Source organism: Xiphias gladius, chromosome 21, assembly GCF_016859285.1.
Source record: "Xiphias gladius isolate SHS-SW01 ecotype Sanya breed wild chromosome 21, ASM1685928v1, whole genome shotgun sequence".
NCBI classification, from domain to species: Eukaryota; Metazoa; Chordata; class Actinopteri; order Istiophoriformes; family Xiphiidae; genus Xiphias; species Xiphias gladius.
This window is the reverse complement of record NC_053420.1, coordinates 20,295,386-20,317,460: the sequence shown is the minus strand read 5'-3', so window position 1 is coordinate 20,317,460 and position 22,075 is coordinate 20,295,386. Positions and strand designations below refer to the sequence as shown.

Below are 22,075 nucleotides of genomic sequence, written 5' to 3'. Positions count from 1 at the left end.
TGTGTGTGTGTGCGTGTGTCTGTGTTCTGTTTACATTAGCTGTGGCTGAGTGGCCAAAGCTAGCGCAGTAACAGGCTGTCAATGTGATTTATGAGCACATCACACACTGTCTGAGCCTGCCAGTCACACAGAGGCACACACACACACACACACACACACACACACACACACACACACACAAACACAAACACACATATAGAAGAAAACTCAGAGACGGACAGACGCGCGCACACACACACATACTGCAGATGGACACTCACAGGCACACATACACATGCACACATCTCTTGTGATGGTCAGAGTCACTTCATTAAGCTGACTCCTGACCAGTCCCAAATGCGTAGGCGACACACACAAACACTGACTCAACACACACACACACACACACACACACACACACACACACACACACACACACACACACACACACACATACATACTCTTTCAATGCATCACTTCCATGCAGACAAGAAAGTGAAGAGGAATTGCAGAAAAGACAGAAAGGGCAAAAAGCCACAGCCACTCATGCAAAAACAATCCAAAAGGCAAAGAAGAGAGTTTCTGGTTTATCCTGTGTCCTTCCTCTACTGTCTTCTCTGTCTCCTCATGTCCTCTTGTATTTTGAGTTTGCTAAAGGCCTGCTAGAGTCTAGAGCTGGTTAAAATTACCTGGTTAGCTAATCACTACTTTAAACAGGATTAGTGTATGGGTTCAGAGAAAATATAGAGTAGATTAGCACAGCTACTTGGAGGTTTACAAACAGCACAAGCCGAGCAATGAAAAAAAACCCCATCTGTCTCTATGTCTGACAGCACCTGCTTGACCAGAAATGTGAGAGTCAACTAAAAAGGTGTGATTGATGCCTTGCAGCTCCTGAGAAACACTGACTGCTGGAAATGGCCTTAGTCATATCAGCTGTATGCAGCTCTGTAGGGAGGTATATTCCCCCAAGTGTATGTGTTTGTGCAATGAACCATCACACATCAAGCCTCTCCCTCTCTGCATATATGTGTAGCTGTGTGGCCAGTGTTTGCACTTGTCTAGTTTTTACAAGAAAACAAACCTGAAAACTGGGACAGCGGCAGAGCGAAAGGAGAAAGGGAAAGTGAATCAGACACCCTCTCAACATGCAAGTCAACCACAACTGGTTTGCTTTGGTCACGGTCGAGTTGGTTGACCGCTGTCCATGAGGAGTTTGTGTGGTGGTGGTGGGGGGTGAGGGTCCGCCTACTGGGAGAGGGGGATGGAGAGGAGGAGGAAGAGGGGAAATCTAGGTTGTGTCCCCTCAAGCGTTTATCAGAAACGTCTCATGAGGTCTTTCTCCTTAAGTCGGTCTCCTGCCTGCTCCTCTGTGTGTTCAGCAATTTTTGGCGAATAAGCATTCATACAGTACATATGTCCACAAACAGGCATATACACACACCCCCACTCGTACACACAGATTATGACAGTAATCTTGTCTGATCGATTGAGATCCTCTTTGTTGTGCCACGATGTGATCCTAGTTGATCCTCTGTTATCCTACTGTACCACAGCTGTGGTTAAACCTGGTGTGTTCATGCATATTTGTGTGTGTCTGTGTGTGTGTGTTAGAGAGTGAATACGAGAGCAAGGGAGGCTCCTAGTGCTGGCAGGGTTAATTGACAATTAAACGAGTGGCAAACCCCTCCTACAGAGGGATTTCACCTAGGGCTTAGAGCTGAAGGCATGCAAATGAACACACTGGCAGGGTAGTGTATGGCTTAGCGCAGCACTCCTTCACTGCCTCAACATGGCATGCTGGTGGTGGAAAAATTGGAAATCCGTATTCACCAATCCCTGTTTTGAGACAAGCTTGTACACAAAACAAGAAACTAGAGAACAGGAGGATGAGAACAGAGAAAGAGAGAAAAGAAAAGAGAGCCAACGTATGTATCCTACATTCTATACATTAGATCCTCAATGTCATTTTTTTTCTCCTTCTGCTGGCTCCCATGTCAACCACTTTTACTGTGTTTAAGGGTACTTGTGTACTTCAGAGAGTACTTGAGCTGAGTGAGTGTGTACTTGGTGAAGTTCACCTCTTTTGCCGCTTGCTTCCCGGCCTGCTGCTGTTGCTGCTGCTGCTGCTGCTGCTGCTGCTGCTGCTGAGTCAGAAGCTGGAGATGCAACTGCTCCTGCTGCTTCTTGTAGTACTCCTGTAACTAGAGACAGACGGAAAGGGGGGAGGAAATCGAGGAGGAGGGTTGAAGGGGGGGGTGAAAAAATGTGAGGTGAGTGCACTTTGTATCAGCCTCAACAATATCAGTCTTCCAACACTGAAATAGTCACCATAAGTTGAATCGGAGTCTCAAGGAATGCACTTGCTTTCTATTCCTCTGGTCTCAGTGAATGCTGCAGTCTATTGTTGTGGCTGTGTGTGGTTTCTTGACAAACCACATGCAAAAAGCAAACCCAGACCTGACAAAGGCTGCTGAAGAATATTATGGAGCTATCATGGTGTGTCAACTTGGATTGCAAAGTGATTATGTATGTCAAAGCTACTGCGAAACGCTGATGCTACTTGGTTTATTCACATAGAGTTCCAGCGCCGTATAGGGGAATCCCACTGTAGGCAGGCAGAAGGGCAGTGGACCAGAATTACACCTGCACTGCATTACGCCACTGTAAAGGAGAAGCTAACACGACTAGAAAATATAGAAAAAGAGTGCTGATGGCTGGCACATGCTTTTACATATACACACACACACACAAACACACACACACGCACATATGATACTGCTGTCAGAAAACACCTGCCGGAACTTTGTGTGTGGGTGTGTGTGCATGCACATCTACCGCTACAGGTTTTGAGTCTGCAAATCTTAAATGGGCTGTTTCTATGCCATGTGCAGTAAAGAGAAATGGCCCAAGGTTATGTATAGTTATTTATAGATATATTTTTGTCCATCCGTCACGATAGTAACAGCCTGATGGACTAGGGGAAAGTGACTTAAGTTTTTCTGCTGACGGCCCTGTGTTCTTCACCTTTATTAACATTTTCTTGTCTGCTGTAATTATGCAGATAATCTCCGGAAGTTTGGTTCTTTAATGGAAACACACACACATTAATTCATGATTCACATATACTCATACGGACACACGCATAGAGTCTGCTCTGACTGGCCACAGCTTGTCTGTTTTGTTTGAGTTACTAATCATTAATTATTCAGGAAGTTCCATTAAGATTATAATCTTGCTGAGAAGAGAACAAGGCGGACAGGGGAACTCACTCTGACCAAAATGTGTGTGTTTGTGTGTGTTTTTTTTTTTTGGGCGGGGGGTGTCCGCCTGAGAACAGCTTGTACAGGTGTCCGTCTGCAGTTTGTCTTTGTTTCATGGTGCAACAAATGTTCAAAGAGGCTTTTCACCAGAGAACGACTTCACAGTGCAGCCGTTGCTTCGGTCTCTCATTTGTCTGACCCTATAGTGAGCACTACACACCACTACCCGTCCTCACCATACAACCTGTATAATGTAATTGTCCTGCTCTTTTTGTGCAAAATTGATTTTCATTTCGAGTTTCAATTTAATCCCAGCTATATCTTCAATTTTGCACAATTTACTGTGCTTTTGTATTATGACGTTCCCTCTTGTCCTTAATTTATTTTAAATGCAGAACTCATTCCTTCTTGCTGCTCTCTCTTTTCCATCTGTCTTTCCTCTCTTTTATCGCTCCTTAGGCGGCGTTAATCTCTCTTTTCCGCATCACTAGCCCTGATCACCTCCTCATCACACAGACAAAGGCCTTTGCAAGCACGCACATGCGCACACGCACACGCGCGCGCACACACACACACACACACACACACACACACACACACACACACACGCGACTGGAGAGTGGTGAGTTGAGGGAATAATTAAGTGATAATTAAGGTCTTTTTAATGATTTGATTCAGTGGCTCTGTGCATTAAGAGTATGTGTAAGTGAGGCACTCACCTCTCCAGCCTATTACCATGACCTTGACTTTAGTGAACACACCAAGAAAGAAAAGCAGAGCAGCTGTAGCATAAGTAAAGGTTAGGGGAAACTTAAAGGTTAAAACACATACACACAAACACACATTCAAATCCACAAATGACTGCCCATACAAACACAATTGCTGTGTAGCAGTGGGCCGTAAACCTTACTTACACACTCTTGCACAATGCTGTATTGCCATGGGGATATGAAATTTAATGCTCTGGTGAATGATATGTTGGTTGATTGTTCTCTCCCTGTGTGTGTGTGTGTGTGTGTGTGTGTGTGTGTGTGTGTGTGTGTGTGTGTGTGTGTGTGTGTGTATGTGTGTGCGTGTATGTGCGCGTGTGTGTGTGTTTGTGCGTGTGTTTGTGTGTGTGTGCGTGTGTGTATTTGTGAGTAAAAGTGCCTGATTTGCAGATATACACTAAGAGCGAGTCCATACTGTGGTTAATTAAGTGGGAGAGCAATGTTAAACTCAGTGGTTTTAATAGCAGGAGTGTAATGTGTGTGTGTGTGTGTGTGTGTGTGTGTGTGTGTGTGTGTGTGTGTGTGTGTGTGTGTGTGTGTGTGTGTGTGTGTGTGTGTGTGCGTGTGCGTGTGCGTGTGCGTGTGAGAGAGAGAATGTGCATTATCGACCACTCCTCCCGTCTCCTTTTTCCTCGTTAGAGAAAAAAAAGAGCTGGTGAAGAGGTTCTTAGCCGTCTGCATGTCTGTTTCCAGAAAGCCAGCATATTTCACATTTCCATTATGATACATGTTGTCAGATCTTCCCACTGCAATTTATACTCGCCTAAAGCTACCACTCCTTATTAAATCTATCTGCTCTGGCCTTGCCTGCATGTGAATGTAGGCTATGTGTTTTCTTGACATCCCCTATGCTGCAATTACTTCTCTATTCCTTCTCCATTAATAGTCCTCTCCACAGCCTTTACAAGGTTGCGTGTGTGTTTTGCTTGTGCGGATAGGAGGTCACAGGTTGGTTTGGCTGAGTATTTGACAGATCTGTTGCATATGAAGAGTGTTTATTGGTTTGTGTCGACATGGCAACGCCTCTATCACCAGCTGGGCATCAACACACACTCCTGAATCATTATGATTCACTGGCTGATGCTAAAAAGTGCACAAGTGTGTGTCCGTATGTGCATGTGTATAGGTGTGCAAGTGTGTGCCTGCAGATGGGAGCATGCACATTCTCCTAGCAACAGTGCTAAAGTGGAGGTACTCGAAATGACAATGTGTGTATAAGTGGATATGTGGATGGTGTTTATCTTCAAAGATCTGTGAGCATTGAATAAGATACAATCACGCCCAGTATGTGTCAGTGCCTACGAAAGCAGACACATCCAAACATGCTGGCCTGGAACTAGGCCCAACCTGTGTGTGTGTGTGTGTGTGTGTGTTAGTTAATGTTTATGTGAATGTTACCTGCTGGAGCATTAAAGCCTGCTGTTGCTGCAGCAGGGCCTGGAGCTGAGGGGGAGACAAGATCTGTTGCATCTGCTGAGGAGTGATCATCTGTGGACTCATCATAGCCATGGACACAGGCACCTAAAGACAGCACAGGGACACACACATTTTAAACTCTTTATACACTTAGATATTCGCAGGCAAAAGTAGGACAAATCAATCAGTGGGCCAGGCTTTATGTGAAAAGGCCCGGCAAACACAGTGAGCTTTAAGCATGACTGTACCTGCAACTGAATGCTCAACTCAAAATAAACAATCTGAATGGAGGGTGTACAGCCTGCTGGTATGGAGGTAAATTTAGAGAGGTGTGTTGTCTCTTATTCTCTGTTGTTAGTGACTGCTAAAAAAGCTGGCAACATCAGACAGAGATAAACAGACAGACACAGCAAAGCTCACACATATTGTTAACAATTTCCTACACGAGGCTGGCATTGTGAAAAAACTGACAATTTCTGTGACAACAGGCAGAGATAAAAGGACAGATATGCAATCCCCCTACAAAATATAAAATCTTATCTGCTTCCATAAACACGTGATTAGAACTTCCTCCGATTTTCTTTCCATATAGTCAAGCCTGGCTAAGAAGAAAGGAACAACAAAGTGGCTATCTGATGAGATGTCTATCTCATCAGATATGGCTACAGGCAGGCACAGAGAGTGAGAGGTCTGAGAGAGAAATGTGGTAATTCTTGCAGATGTGTTGTGCAAGCACTCTTAATGCACATGCATTGTACACAGAGATGGGCAGAGAAGCTAATCTGATCACAAACACTGCAAAACTGAAGACAAAATAACCACATGAATCAAAAACCGAGGCACTCATTGACATGCATAAATACAGACACAATAAATGAAAAACCACACAGACAATCCTGCTGACAAAGTGCTTGTATTTATTAACTGAATTAAGGTTTGAGAAAATAATAAGTGGGCTAAGGAGACAGAGCATTTGAGACAAAAACATTTACAGAGAGGGGGAGTGAGACTCAGAGCTGATATTTTCTCTGTGTTTACAGGCTAAGGGATGACTACCTCTTCTTTCACTACTTATACATCAAAAAAACTATACTGCCTTCTCAATACAAATAATCCTGTCTTTCAGGAAGTGATAGCTGTTTTACTGAGAAATACAATGATGAGTTATCACCTCTGAAATTGGACATTTATCTTTACCGACTCTTAGTTGAAATAGCAGTCTCTCTCCTGGTCAAACTGTGAGTATTCGCACATCTGTGTGTGGGCCTGTGTGTGTGTATGTATGGGCGTGCACAAGTGCCAGTGTATGGAGCTCTCATCAGATCAGTCTATCAACTCACCACCTGAGGGGACGGCAGGTAGGGAGGGTGATAGGAATTGTGCAGTAGATAACAAGAGAGGGGACGAGCTATCACTTGATTTGACTTTGTAAACAGGATTGGCCATAAACACCCTCTTTGCCACCTGGCCTCTGTCTCCTCCTCCTGCCTCCCTCCTCCTATCCCTCTCTGTCGCGGTTACTCTATGTGTGTCTGTAGGTGACTACTCTTTTCTCAAACCAGACTTCCCTAACTAAACACACTCCCACCTACATGTAACGGTAAAGGGCCAGAGAGACTGCAGAAAAGAGTGCTAGGCTGGGTTATGGAAAGTAGAAGACCGGTGTGTTGGGGTATGTAGATGAATGAGCAGTAGTGCATGTGAGGATGTGTGTGTTTGAGGTGAGGGAGAGAAAAAGAGGAAGAAAAGACAGAGACAGAGGGGGGTTATGGGTAAGGTGGGGGTTGGTGATGGGTGCCACTTGGCGTCATGCCAGCTTGCCCCCACCGCCGGGCCCTGTCAGTCTGAGATGCCAAAAGAAAAGCTGTAATTAATTGCTCTTGTGCATCCCATTCTTCCTCCATGACAACTCATACATTCTATTTTATACACACCGCCATTGACATTTTCAAGTCACAGGCGTAATAATTACTGGAGTTATAGCACCTTTCTGTGCGTTGGCTGACGCTCTGACGCCAGAGCCAAATGCACATGCATGTGTTCAAGTGCTGATAGACTGTACTGTATGTGTGTGTGCCCATGTGGGTGTACGTGTATGTGTGTGAACGTGCACATAAGCATGTGTTTAAGGCTGAATATGTGTGTGGCAGTCTGAATGCTGAGTAGTTAAGGTTTGACGCCATTAATTGCCCCTATAATCTAATATCACAAAGCGTGGTGATTATGGGGCATGCGTTGCCACCGCCATACGACACCGCCAGCCTGAGAGTGCTGCCACAAAACAAAAGCCTCGCCATTAGCGATTTGACGGGCCAGGACAAAAGCGCCTCACAATGCAGAATTATATTTTCATTCGGCTTTGTCTCTCCCGGTGAATGATTTCTCCCCTTTCATTGGACTGTGAATAGGGAGAGTCTGAAAAGCCGGGCGATTTGAAGTCAGCCATTTATTAAATGCATTTAATTTTTTTTTCCCGCTGTCGTCCCGTTTTTTTCATGTTGCATGTTAATTTAAAAGAGAGAGATGCGTGGTAGATTAGTGGGAGAGAGTTCGGGGGGGGGGGCAGCGAGAGAGGAGAAGGACGGATACATCCACACAGTTGAGGAACGGAAAGCAGGGAGAGAGGGAGGAAGGAAGGAAAGGAAATAATGGTTGAAAATAGATGTGTGTAAAGAGTCATGCAGCAGGCTTGTGAAAAGAGAAAGTGGCTTTGAGCTTGAGACAATGGCCACGACAGTGAAGACACACACACATGCACACACACAAATGCCAGTGAACAATCACATAATCCTGTACAGTAGGTGACTGATAATGTGAAAGTTGGACACTAATAATAGTAACATTTAAAACACCTAAGACGTCACTCCTATCATTTACATGCAAGAATCAGTCTCATGTGCACACACACATGCACACATAGGCAGACACACACTCTGCTGAGGGGTTGGTGGCTGACAGAGGTCAACCCCTGCCATGGAGAGAGGGAGCTGGAGGAGGGAGAGAAGAAGCGAGAGACAGCCCTGTCGTTTACAGAGAGTGGAGGAGTAATTAGAGGGGATGTTTGAAGAGGGAGTTTAACTGATTAACAAAGGAAGAGAGGGAGCGAGGGAGCACCCGAAAGATGGGAAGGAGAAGGAGGAGAAAGGCATGGAGTCCCAGAGGAGTGAAGAGAGAGAAAGAGGGGGGATGTAACTTGCATTTCAATGAGGCTCAATCCCTCATTCCTCTCCTCCCTTGATGACTTTTCATTCTAACGAGGAGGAAAGCCCCACTTTCCATTTCAGATGAAACCTCGGGAAGAGAGGAAGGAGGGCTATCTGATATTAAACCAGCATGCTGCCAGGGGAAACAGGCCCAGTGCAGCTCAGCACCATGTTTATATAGAATACAGGCTGTTTAAATGATAGTTAAATCATTTTTAATTTTGGAGTGAACTTTGGATTTCATACCTTCACCCTCCTCCTAATTGACGTCTATGACTAGAAAAATACACCCAAAACACAGCACCCTTAACCATATCATCAGAGTTTTTAATTTACTGTATGCTTGTCCACCATAAATTGTCACATTTAAAATAAACAAAGATGCTCTAAAGAATGTTTTGTCCACTCCTTTTTCGTGAGTAACTTTTTGCCCACAAATTCAGAAAAACACACAAACTATGTGGTAGTTTATAAAAAAGCAACAGCCAGTGCACCCTGAACACTCCCTAGAGCTCCACAAGCAGAAAAATTATTGCTACGGTTATTCATCCCATGCTGGCTCAAAAATGTGCGCCCAGTATGTGTGTGTGTGTGATGCCAGTGAGTGAGAAGAAAGGAGGCTATAATCAGAATCTAAACAGGCCCTCAGTCTAAATGATGTGGGCCCTGCTTCTGGGTCTATGGGGACACACAGGAGAGAGAGGGATAATTGAAAAAATGACAAGGAGAAAGCAGGAGGAAGAGAGAGAGGCTGACACAGACCTCCTCCCCTCCCCCTCTTCACCCCCCTCTCCTGGTAGGAACAAACCACAGAGCTGTTTATCCTTGTCACTGAGCATTACCACCTCACACTGGCAGGGATGCCTGCCTCTCTGTCCCTCTCTCTCTGTCTCACACACACACACACACACACACACACACACACACACACACACACACACACACACACACACACACACACACACACACACACACACACACACACACACACACACACACACACACACACACACACACACACACTTAAAGGGGCAAATAAAATGTCCTCTGTCTTTTCATCAAAGCCTCTTCTGATTGGACAGTGGCAAAAGTTTAACAAATCAGCAGAAGTGGTAGAAAGGAGAGAAATCTGTGCTCATTCACGCACATGGCAACGACGTGAATGACCCCCTTCTGCCACTGTAGCTGCCAGCAGGCTGGGGGGTAAATTACAGCTTCCTGTTGAAATACAGTCAGCACTGTGCCGTTTTTCAGTGTGTAGAGGCTTTAATGGTCTGTGGTGAACTCCCCTTCTTGCTACCATCACTAACGCTCCTTCCCTCTTTCAGTCCCTCCAGGTAAACGCCCTATCTGTGCTCATCATGCCAAGAAAATGAGGGGAGAGCATGAAGATGAGGAGGTGTAGGGAGAGACCAAGAGGGCAAAAGAGAGAAGCAGAGGAATGAAGGAGAAAAGCATTTGACTGAAAAAGAGAAATAGGAGTGCCTACTGTGCTAAAAGCGTTGTTTGGATCTTAGGGCCAGGCCTCCACTGGAAGTAAAAGGGCCCCATTGTGTATGGTTGAGTACCCCTCCTCTAGCTAATCTTCTGCAGGGACAGGGGCCACATTACTCTTGGGAGAACTGATGAGTGAAGCCAGGTTGGGTTTGGGATGTTCAGGGCATCTTACTGCCTCAAACTTCAAACCTTTTTGCTGAGCAATGTTTCTGTCTGGGTCTATGAAAAAATGTATGTGTGTATGTGCCAAAGGAAGTTTGATATTTGTTCAGTATTTGTGTGTATGTTTCCATCTATTCCTAGCTGACGTTACATCATAGGTAATTTTGTGCCAACCAAAAGTGCAAGCAACTACAGTACAGGTATGTGTTGTATGCCAATGTGTCTAACAGACTGCAGTATTTGTGTTAGTTATTTGGTGAATTTCAATCATATAATTATGCTTATAAAGTGATCTGTTGATTTTTTGTGGTTGGTTAGAGGAAGGAAGAAATTATCAAGATTTGAGGACAGTAGACGGATCTGAGTCCACAGAGGAAAAGCAGGCTCCTGAGAACAGTAATTTGGGGTCTCTACCAGCCTATTGCTGAGCTGGAACTTGCACACGTACACACACACACACACACACACACACACACACACACACACACACACACACTTATACACATACTGTATGCATGTGGATGTGCATAACACTCAGCTCTCCCTGGCAGGGGCCAGAAAAAAGAAAAAAAAAAGAAAAAAAAATTTCAGAGAGGACAGTGAAAGACCAGCAAGTTCAAGTGGAAAATCCACCTCCTCCTCCCTTTCCCCCTTCTCCTCCATCTCTCCCTTTTTTCTCCCCCCCCCCCCATCTGCTGCCTCCCTCCATCTAACGCCCCAGTGCTCCAGAATAAAAATGACAACACATTTTCAGAAACACACAAAGATACACACACTCAGGGCACTTCTTTGGGATGTGTGAGAGGCCGTTATCGACCATATTTCATTACTGATTTCACTCATGTTTCAAATCACAAAATAAGAGTTTCACACTTCAGTGGCCAGACCCAAGCCTCTCTTCTACATCCTTCCCCTCTGTCTGTCCACCACTCTGCCCAGAGCCAAAGCCATTCCACTGGCTCCTCAACCTCCAACCATACACCCATCACAAACTGTCAGGACCCCATACTACTCCCCAACACACACACACACACACACACACACACACACACACACACACACACACACACACACACACACACACACACACACACACACACACACACTAACCTACACACTACTCGTGCACACACAGTCCCATTTCCCTCCACATCAAATAAGAGAAACTGCCAACTAAGCACTTTCATTGAGTGGACAAAAGCAGTGCTTTGGGAAAAACAATTTGAAAGGAAACAAAAGAGAACGAGAGAAGGAACCACTTCAGTACTGCAGACTCTGGGGGGCTAAACACTCATCTTTCCACATAGTTTTGTTGATTAGTTAAAAACTTTGAACTTTGCCTCAGAATCTTTATGTGTAGTAGTTTTTCACAAATCTATAGTGGTTCAGAAAGGCAGCTGGGAAAGGCAGAAAACAATTTAGCAAAATAAAGAAAATTGTGAATTAGGGTTTTTATATTGATTAGAAGTAGTTTCACTGAAATAAAATCTCAGCTTCAAGACTGACATGACTCAGTTTCCTCCTTCTGTCTTTCTTGCGTGGCTCGCTCTCTTCCTCCATCCCACTGTGCTGGTGCCAGCCCTCTCCAGAGAGCAGAGAGCCAAGCTAATTAACATATCTCTAATGAGTCTTTTCATTTTTTTCCTAATTAAACGAGCTCCTCAATAATACATGAAAACAGGACACCGCGCTATTCAATTACATACGTATGGGCCACAGCCAAGCACATGCGTTAATCTGTATGTGTGCATGCCAAGTGGCAGTGTGATAAGTGTGCCAGGCGTGTGTCTGCCAAGTGGGTGTATATGTGTCTGCTTGTGCCCACCTAGTGTGTGTGCCAAGTGTGTCCATTGTAGAGAACGTGTTGCAGGTCATGGAGGCATGCTACGTATCATGCTGGGTAATCCGCCAATTGCCACTCTGTCTGCCAACTGTGTGCCCACCACTTCTCTCAGTTGCATTCATGCCATGACCAATTAAGGTAACTGTGGCCAATTATGTCCAATACTTACTACAAACACACACCTAAAGTTTGAAATTATTCAAATACCACAGAGGATAAGGATATCTTTCCAGTACAATCTCTTTCAAAGGAATTATCACTTGTACTTATTCAGGAAAGACTGACTGAGCTTGCTCTTTTTTCCACGATGCCCACAGCTAATTCACCCCTTGGGAGTTCCTAGGTTCACCCCCAGATTTCCGCATGCCTTGCTTAAGGGCACGTTAGCAGTAGTTGCTGAATAAGAACATTGTTTACTATAGATATTCCAAGCCAGTACAGGATTCAAACCTGTGATCATCTATTTATGCATGATTTTGCATGTCTTTATTAATAATCCCCAGTTCATTTTGTAATATTCCCTGATTCGATTAACAATAAAAACCTACTTTATGTATAATGAGTGACAGAACATGACAATAAGCATAATAATTTGTTTAACATATCCATTCATAATCACAAACTTTCTCCATTTTAACTTATCATTATATATCAACATTGTTAAGTATTTCTATCCATGTAAAATTATGCACTTGTTTATAATGTCACAATAAAACACCTTTTTTATCCTAACTCATCTAACTCCTAAAAAATCACTTGAGAATATTCTGAGTATTGTGCTTTTCAGCAACTGTCGCTGCAGTTTTGTTGCACACAATCAATTTTTCCTGCAATTGCCTGTCTAGAGACTTGAGCTATTGTCGAGTTTCTCCTGAATGTGACACATGACAGTGTGACACACACCGGCACACAAAGTCGATTGATACCATCTCGCACAGCCAGCCAAACACAGAGACCATCTCTGAACAACCAATCAAAAAGCAGATATAATCTCACAGTTTCTTTTGCTCTCCACTCAGATCCTCCCCTCTATTATAAATAAAGAAAAGGAGAGAAATATGATGGGGAAGGGGTGGGGAGCACGAGGGGTGAGATGGTGTTGGCGGATTGTCAGCACAGACCAAGGCTTCTCCAGAGAAGTCAAGACACGAAAAGAAGTCGTCCCGCGTTCCCTGTCTGCCTCTGTCGTTCTCCCTCAGAGAGAAGGGAAAAATCTAATTATCGAGCTCCTAAAGATCTCATTATTGGCTGAGGCTCATTTGCATGTGTGAGAGCAGCCCAGCAGGAACCAACCTGCGGACGGCCATTTTGTGCCTGATGCGAGCCACTGTGTCACTGTACAGTCGCTCACCGCCACCTTTAGAAATGACCACATTAAATGTCTGGCTTCACTCACTCCATTGCTCACGCACCCTTCCTGCGGCCGACAGATGATTGCTGATTGTGATTTAAAAATTATCATCAAGCTGGAAATGATGGTACTTAAGAAATTTCTATGTGCCACCTTAGTAGCCAGGTTTGTTGTGACGTCCAGTAAACTGCTTCAGTGCTGCTGCTACACACAAGTACACAAACAACAACTGGCCTACACTTTGTGTTTTGGTGTTTGTAACTGTGTTTCTGACTGTGAGGCTCCAAGCACAAACACACATACGCAGACACACACAAATGTAAATCCAAGTGTGTGTGTGTTTGTGTGTGTGTGTGAGTTGGCAGGGTGTGTGGGGCCATGTGAGCTGACAGCTCAGACAACAGAGATGTAGCGTGGATGCCCTGGAGAGTACAGCGAGGCTAGCCAAGCCAGGCACCAACAAACAAGACAAACAAGACAGAGATGGAGAGAGTAGAGGAGGGGTAGAGTGGCGTGTGTGTGTTCTTGTGAGTGTGTGTGGGTTCAACAGAGTGAGGGGAAAGCAGTAGAAGGTAATACTTCTTTCTTGTAAAAGATGTGTGTATGAGGTGGGTCAACTAAATGTGTGTTCGACCTGCATTTGACCCCATTCATGTGAGACTGCTGTCAAAGGTTAATCCCCTGTCAACATTCACAGATACTCGACTGGAGTTTGTTACATTTCCATGCTAGACAACAGATATACATTACATGTTAACTTGCAGTTTCACTTCCCCCCACATGTTGGTTTTCTCTTACTTCCTTAGTCTCTGTCTTTTTAGCTTTTTTTAAAGGTGAGCCAGGGAGTGAAAAATGTTTAAACATCTGTGACATTTAATTATATTCCCAGCCTCCTGACCAAAGCAAAGTAGTGTCCGACATGCATCTGACCCAGGTCAGTGGGAGGGTCTGATGACACACGCTGACCCATCTGGATCAAGTTCCAATGTGGCAGTACCCTGTGTGTCGGTCTGAAAATGGTACAGGAGGGAAATCGAGAGATGGAGGTGACACTACTGTAGGTCAGATCGAGAGTCTGAGTGAATGGCTGAACTAGTGATTATTAATTTAGGCCACGTATGCACCACTTTGTGTTGATTTAGACTATAAATGCAATTTTAATCTGTAGAGTATTTTAACATTTATTTTATTCTCTTACCCCCTCAAAGTAACCATGTAATTTCTGCAACTGACAGTTTCTATCCAAAGTAAATATAGTGATTCTGATTCCAATTCAGGTTTTGATTAAAGTGTAATCCACAAGATCCCCTTTTTTAAATTTTCTTTCATTTTTGACACCTTCAGTAATGAGCAGTCATTAATTCTATGGCATTTCTGCACTTCCCAGAGGTCACTTGGCAATTAAACCGTGAAGCCGACAGTGCAAAATCTTTTCTTTTGGACTTTCTATTGATAACATCTAAGCTTGATATGAGGTTAGTTTTTCTGTTTCAGCTTTGTCATGGAGGCCACTGCTTTTCATGGTAAACACCCAGCTCTTCCTCTGTTTATATCAAACAAACTCTGCTTGCTGCTGCCAGAAATATAAAAGGCAGTTTCTTTGCACCGGAGGGGTTTTCCTGGTAAAACGTGACCCTACGCCAAATATTTATGAGAACAAATGAAAATGCTTCCATGAAGCATGAATTTTATTAGGGCTGACCCGAATGCCTTGAAGCTTCGCAGCTACAACCGTTTCCATGGTAATCAACTTCCAAATCAGTATTCGAATGCGTCCTGCCGAAGCTTTGAATATTCGTGAGTAATTCTAACTGAAGTTTCTATGTCCCAAAAATGATATTTGGAACAGCCCTAAAATTTTTTTTATTATTTTCAGTTAGAATTTGCCACATATCACTCTAAAATGAAGCTGCAAATAATTGCCTTTTATCTTGATATCCTACACGGTATTATTACTTTTACATGTGAAAAGTTTCCCATTTTCCCCACAAGCACCTTACGGGCTTGAGACACCGCAAATGACATCTGACCTTATCCTTGGTTCTGACTCACATCCGTCTTTCTCTCTCTTCCATTTCTTTCTTCATTTCCCATACTGCAATGGTCCAGCTGTCTGTTTATCGTGTGGCACGTTAATGAGAAGAGCAGTGCAATAGCAAGGCTGCTTGCTGCTCTAGTAGACCCATGGCCCCACTTATTGATATGAGACACAGCTACAAATCACACTCGTGCATGCACTCTGCACATTACATAATTGTAAAGAACTGCCAGAGGTAGTGTTATGTGTGATATTTATCAACATACACTAATAGTAATAATGTGTGCATGCTGTGTGTGTGTGTGTGTCTCCTCAAGTGTCTTTCAGTGGGGATCCTGCACTCCAGCTAACCCCACTCTCTCTGCTTACTGTGGAATTCAACTCTGAAAACAGCTCGCTACCCAATCACTACAAAGACCTCATTCAGACACACACTTACACACAAACTAACAATGACACACACATGCACTCACAGAAAGAGAGACACAGACAGAGGGAGAGAAAGTGAGCAAAAAGTATGCGACTATATCACACACTGTAGTTGACGTGGCAGGTTGGTGAAGGCAGAGCTGCAGCAGCCTGGAGCTTAATAATATACAGATCCTGACAAAGCAACACTTGGGCTGTGTGTGTGTGTGTGTGTGTGTGTGTGTGTGTGTGTGTGTGCGCGTGTGTTCTGACCTGCACAGGGCTCTGTTTGACCTCGTTGCTGCCGGGGGAGTTGAGTCCAGAGGCCTGTTGGAGGAGGAACTGTCTGGCTGCCTGGAGCGCCTACGAGAGAGAAATAGAGATGATTCGATGTTCATCATGCACATACAGTCATACACTGAAATATTTTTAGTATTTAACAACAACATACTCATAAAAGTAACAGACCTTTCAAAGTTACACTTTATTTTCAAAATTTAAAAAAGTGCACACATGTAATTTCAGTATCAAATAAAACGCCGCTATACAATCAAAGTTTTTCAATTTAGATAAAAGACAAACACAAAAACACTCTTTCATACCAGCCACTCTCTAGCTTTTAGGTCTGATTTCCTCAACCTTGACATCCAGCTGGCACACACACTGTATGCTCAAGTATGTGTATCTGCACTTGTGTGTGTGTCTATGTGAGTTAATCCATCCCAAATCATTCAAAACCTTCTTCAACTCCAAACTCTGACCACCTCCTCTTTCCATTCTTTGTTTCTTCACCCTCCCATCTGTTTCGCTCTCTCTTCCACACCTCTTTCCTTCTCCTCTTCCATCTCCTCTCTTTTCAGAGGAAGGTGCAAAGTGGGTTTTCCACAACCTCTGAAGCAAAAGTGTGTCAGAATATCTTCATGTGTGTCAGTTGCTCTGTGTTTGCGTGTCACAGTGATGTAAGGAACTATTTGCCCTGATGTGCCCGAAAGAGCTTTGACTAACCCCCCCCATTTCTCTCCTTTATGCCCTCCAGTGCTGTCTATTCAAACCACTGACACTATCATTCTCTAGCTCTCTGTCTTCATTCGTTCACTCTGCCCTTGAGTGTTATAGATTCATCCTTTCAAAACTGTTACCTCAGTCATCACTCTCAGTCTCTCCTCATATCTCCTTTTTTCCTGCTACCTTCCTGCTCACCCTTAATTGTATTATAAACTATGTAAATGTCTTTCAGTGTCTCATAATATGTCTCTCTATTCTTTGCAGTGTTAAAGACCCAAGCTCTCTGTCATCAAGACAAATCAGTCCCTGAGGAATGTGCATTTTTGTAGGAAAGTATGAAAGACTCTGAAAAAAAAATAAGAAAACACCCATGTCAAAACACATGAGCCACCTCACACTTACTGTAAGTGCATACTCTCACACACACACACACACACACACACACACACACACACACACACACACACACACACACACACACACACACACACACACACACGACAGAGGGCTTGAGAAGGGAGACAGCAGGATGCACATTTGCTTCCTCTGACTCAAAAGGGGAAAGGTTCCTTAGTAAATATTGATTTATGAAAGTCTGTGTGTGTGTGTGTGTGTGTGTGTGTGTGTGTGTGTGTGTGTGTGTGTGTGTGTGTGTGAGTATGTGTGTGCATGTGCGTGCGTGCGTGCACATGTGGACACCACAAATTAACGGCCAGAATGAGGGATATTCTTTACCATGGAAGCTCTTACTCAACCATTCAGCTCAAGAAATCTGTTTTTTTCTGTAGTTGTGCATCATTTCATAACATAAATTGTAACACTGTGAGACAGTGCAGTACACACTACCTGTATATTGTCACATATTTAATGATTTGTCAGATTAGAAGCTCGGGTACATTAAGTTATGTTTAATTACAAAAACAGAGGAGAGATTAGAGGGAGACAAAAAGAGAGACAAGTTCGCTGTGGAGTCCGAGTGATGAAAACCATCTGTATCAAGCACACTTGCTACTTTTGCTGAGACCGCAATTAAAACACACACACTCACGGACGTGGCTGTGGATGTGCCTATACAAACACACACACACACACACACACACACACACACGTATTTTAACACTTTAACAAAAATCTTGGGAACCCCCTCCCATTTACTGGTTTGACCTCAGCATTAAAGCAGCAACAGACATACATACACACACATAGAAACACCAAAAAAACACAACCGCCCAGTTTGTTGGCATGTGGTGTGAATTACTCCTTGAACACCCTGTCTGCCCAAGAGTGAGAGTGTGTGTTTGTCTGTGCGTGTGTGTGTTTGTATGTGTGTGTGTTGGCAGCAGTTGGGGAGGCATGTCTGGCAACAATAAGGGACAATTCCACCCAAATTACCACCCTGATTACCACTATATTAAAGAGCCATTTATGGCTTTCATAAACGCTACAACCAAGCAGAGGTGATGCCTGTCTCCTCTCCTGTGCCTGTATTAATGGATGTGTGTGTATGTGAGAGAGACAAAAACTGAAAACAAAGCACATGATTCTCTAGATATTTAAACAACGTCTGCATTGTAGATTTAGATACTGCTGAGAGGCAAACTATTGGAATTAGCTATTGTAAAGATGGTATTTTAAATTTTTATCCCAAAACAACGGGGGGAAAAAAAACAAACTGTTTAGCACTGGCTGGCAGGTGTCCATTAAAACTCACCCACAGTTATGTGTTACCACACAATATTCTTATTTCTAGTGTAAATATCTAATTTGTTGGCTTTTAATTACAATAGTCTTAGAATCATTAATTTGAACAACAGATTTTTGTAGTCCTTTAATACAATATGATCATATCATCATAACACAATTCTGCTGAAAGCCAATGAACAATTAATATTAAATTATCGCCCAGCCCTGGGAAGGCTCAAACACAGCTCCAGTCAACAGTTACACCACCGTTCTAAATCCTTTCCTGTGTCTTACTAACCTGCAGGTAATCAGAGCAACAGTTCTGACACTAACCATAAAGCAAACTGACTACAAACCTGAAAAAGTGGCTGACTATTTGAACACAGCCTTCTTTTTTCCTTTGGTAAAAAACATGGTATAAGAGCAATAATACACCCTGAAGTGTTCCACTATAGAAAATAATGGACTTAGCTAAGGAAATATATTCATCTCTGCCATCTTCTTCTACCCCCCCCCACAGAGAAGCCACCAGCAACCAAAGCCAAACTTTCTCTCTACTTTGTCAAGAAGCACTCCTCTACTTTGACCCTTCTCTTTCATTTCTCCTCTTCACATTCACTCCATGCTTTTTTCTCTGTGACCTGGGTGAGCTGTAGCATTGTAAAGAATGCCCCCCCTACACTCACCCACCTACACACACACACCAGCTCCACCTAGACCCCAACTCCCTGCTCCCCCTGTGGCATTCTTGGGGGCGCACTGCACCTTTAAAGAAAATATGAGGGAGGCCTAAGAGGGAGGCCCAACAACAGAGTCTTTGTGCTGCCGCGGAGCGTACACACACACACACACACACACACACACACACACACACACACACACACACACACATCAGTGGTGTCAGACAGGTTTTATTAGAGGGAGAGAGGCAGAGAGGGAGGGAGGAGGAGGAGGAAGGGGAAGGAGGGGTGAGGAGGTCACTGCTCAGCTTGGAGGCCTGAGAGCACAGTGTGAGTTTGTGTGTGTGTGTGTGTGTGTTTGTGTTTGTCAGTTCAGTGTGTGAGTTCTTCTGACTTGTCATCGCTCCCCTCTGTAAATCATCGCCTCTGACACAGCCTTTAATAACAGTGCATTTTTTAATTCAGCAGGGTCACACACACACACACACACACACACACACACACACACACACACACACACGCACACAGACACACACACACACACACACACACACACACACACAGTAAATAGTAGTTTTTTCTCCTCAACAGGATTCCCAAAAACGGCTGACAATTAGGTTTCTTTAAAAGGAGGGACAGTTGATGGGGCACTTCGAGAATCCATTAGAAGAGATGGATAGAAAATTAATTTTGCTGCGCGTGTATTACGATCTTACAGTGGGTATGTGTGTGTGTACATGCACTTGTACATGGCTGAGATGTCAAATTATGAGTTGAATCTCAGATTAAAACCAACAGATGATAACCAACATGTAACAAGGCCTCCTTCGATATATATATATATATATATATGTATGTGTGTGTGTGTGTGTGTGTGTGCACGCGCGCATGTGCCGGGCTCAGGTTGCTAAAGCAAACAGGTCTGTGTATGTGATGTTTCTGGCCTCTAATCCGGCCAGTGTGTTTGGGTGAGACAGGGAGAGAGAACGCAGGAATAAGCAAAGAAATCTAAACAGAGAGACGCAGCAAGGGGTGTGTGTGTGTGTGTGTGTGTGTGTGGGGGGGGGGTGTTGGAGAAGACAGGTGGGTACCATATGTCGGAGTAATCCGTCAGCACTGACTGAGGACCATTGTTGACGGCCGAAACGAAACAAACCCCCCCCCTCCTCGTAGATAAACAGCCCCTGGGGCAGACAGTGGGCTGTCCTTGGGGGAGAAGGAGGAGGAGGAGGGTAGAGAGTTAGGAAAGGCAAGGGGGAGGCAGGTGGTATCAAATTTCTTCGCTCTTAGACTAAGAAGAAGTGCAAAAAAACAGAAAAGAGCACAAGTAAGGGTGAGCAAAAGGCTCATTTTTTCTCATCTGTCCACGACGGAGCTAGACCAGGCTAGACTAAGCAATTGATTCAGATGTTTCAGATCTCTAGTGTGCCAAACAAGTATCCTCTGTCTGCCTTACAAGCTCAGCAGCCTGGGAAGAGAAGCTTGTAATGCACCGCTCCTCCATTCCTCTATCCCTTTTCTTCCCCTTGAGAGAATGATAGGTGGAGAGACGGGAGGATAGATACAAGGTGAAGATGTAGAAAAGAGCTTGTCACACCCTGCTGCTTCTCTGCAGGCCTGCACGCTCTCTGATTTTGGATCAGTGGGAGAGACTGGGTTAGGAAAGGAGCAGTGGATCTTTTTTTTTCACATATACTTCCGTCTTTCTCTCTATCTCCTGTCTGGAGTGCTGTCATTGAAGCTGAAAGCCAAGCTAAAGCTGCGTCGATGCTGCTGTCCTCATGGGTCACCTCTGTGATCCCTTGTATCCATGTGCACTGCACCTCCTCACTTTGGCACCAAAAAACACCTTGAAACCCCAATAACCCCCCCCCATCTACTTTAATTTACTCTCTTCTTCTGGCTTGGTCTTTGCTACTCTCTACTAGTTTTTCCGGCTATAAATCTCTTTTCTTTGATTCCTTCTCTTTCATTGGATACTCAGGGGGAATAATGATCAGAGAAGAAGATAAAACAAGACTGAACAGATGTAACACAATCTACAAAGCATGTAAATTTGTTAAAAGGATGATACTACACAGTACAGTACCAGCTCACCTGCCTTCAGAGGCTGGCTCAGTATTTACAACCACACACACTGTGCACAAAGTCAGATTACTGAAGAGGTGACAGTTGCTATATGACTTTGGGGCATTTGTGAGTGAAGGCTTGGTTACACCCGTGGTGGAATCTAACGTATCAAATGCATCACTGTCAGTCACCACAAAAACCAGAGTGCTTTCCCAGATTACTCCTACTTTCTTTCTCTCAGTCTACATTACCCGATCTGTTTCTTGCCCTCACTCCGCCTCGCCATATAATGTATAACTCACAAAAGTTTGGCTGGCATCAGTCCAAGTTTTCTGGCTTTCTTGTGCCCCCCCAACCCCCTAAAAAGCTGTTACCCATACCTTTAATCACCACAGTAAATTCTGAGAGAAGATATTGGATATACGGAGGCCCAAAATAGATTGTCCAGGCTTACCAATTGAAAACAAGTCTTGTGAATGCAGCTGTTGGCCTTATGAGGGGATCCTCGCCTTCCCTTGACTGACAAACAAACACCCACTACCGTGACAACAGCTGTGGCAATGGCATAAGAAGCTAAATGTAAAGCCGTATTTAGGATTGGCATGGAAATATTTAAGGGATGGCTATAATACATTTGTAGCACGCAGCTTTTCAAAAAAAAACAATATCTACCTTATACAGTTTTGCGTAGTTACAGTAAATAGCTG

At 44.0% G+C, this 22,075-nt stretch overlaps 1 protein-coding gene across 1 annotated transcript in view; it reads right to left on the bottom strand.

Moving 5' to 3' along the window:
- The window catches only part of foxp4 (forkhead box P4), a 91,212-nt gene that overhangs the window by 25,028 nt on the left and 44,109 nt on the right, over positions 1 to 22,075 (bottom strand). Inside the window, exons 3-5 of the mRNA XM_040159404.1 lie at positions 16,204 to 16,293; positions 5,411 to 5,533; positions 2,061 to 2,183 (exon numbers count right to left, since the gene is read on the bottom strand). Coding sequence (XP_040015338.1) covers positions 2,061 to 2,183; positions 5,411 to 5,533; positions 16,204 to 16,293 — 336 coding nt within the window. The remainder of the gene's footprint in view (positions 1 to 2,060; positions 2,184 to 5,410; positions 5,534 to 16,203; positions 16,294 to 22,075) is intronic.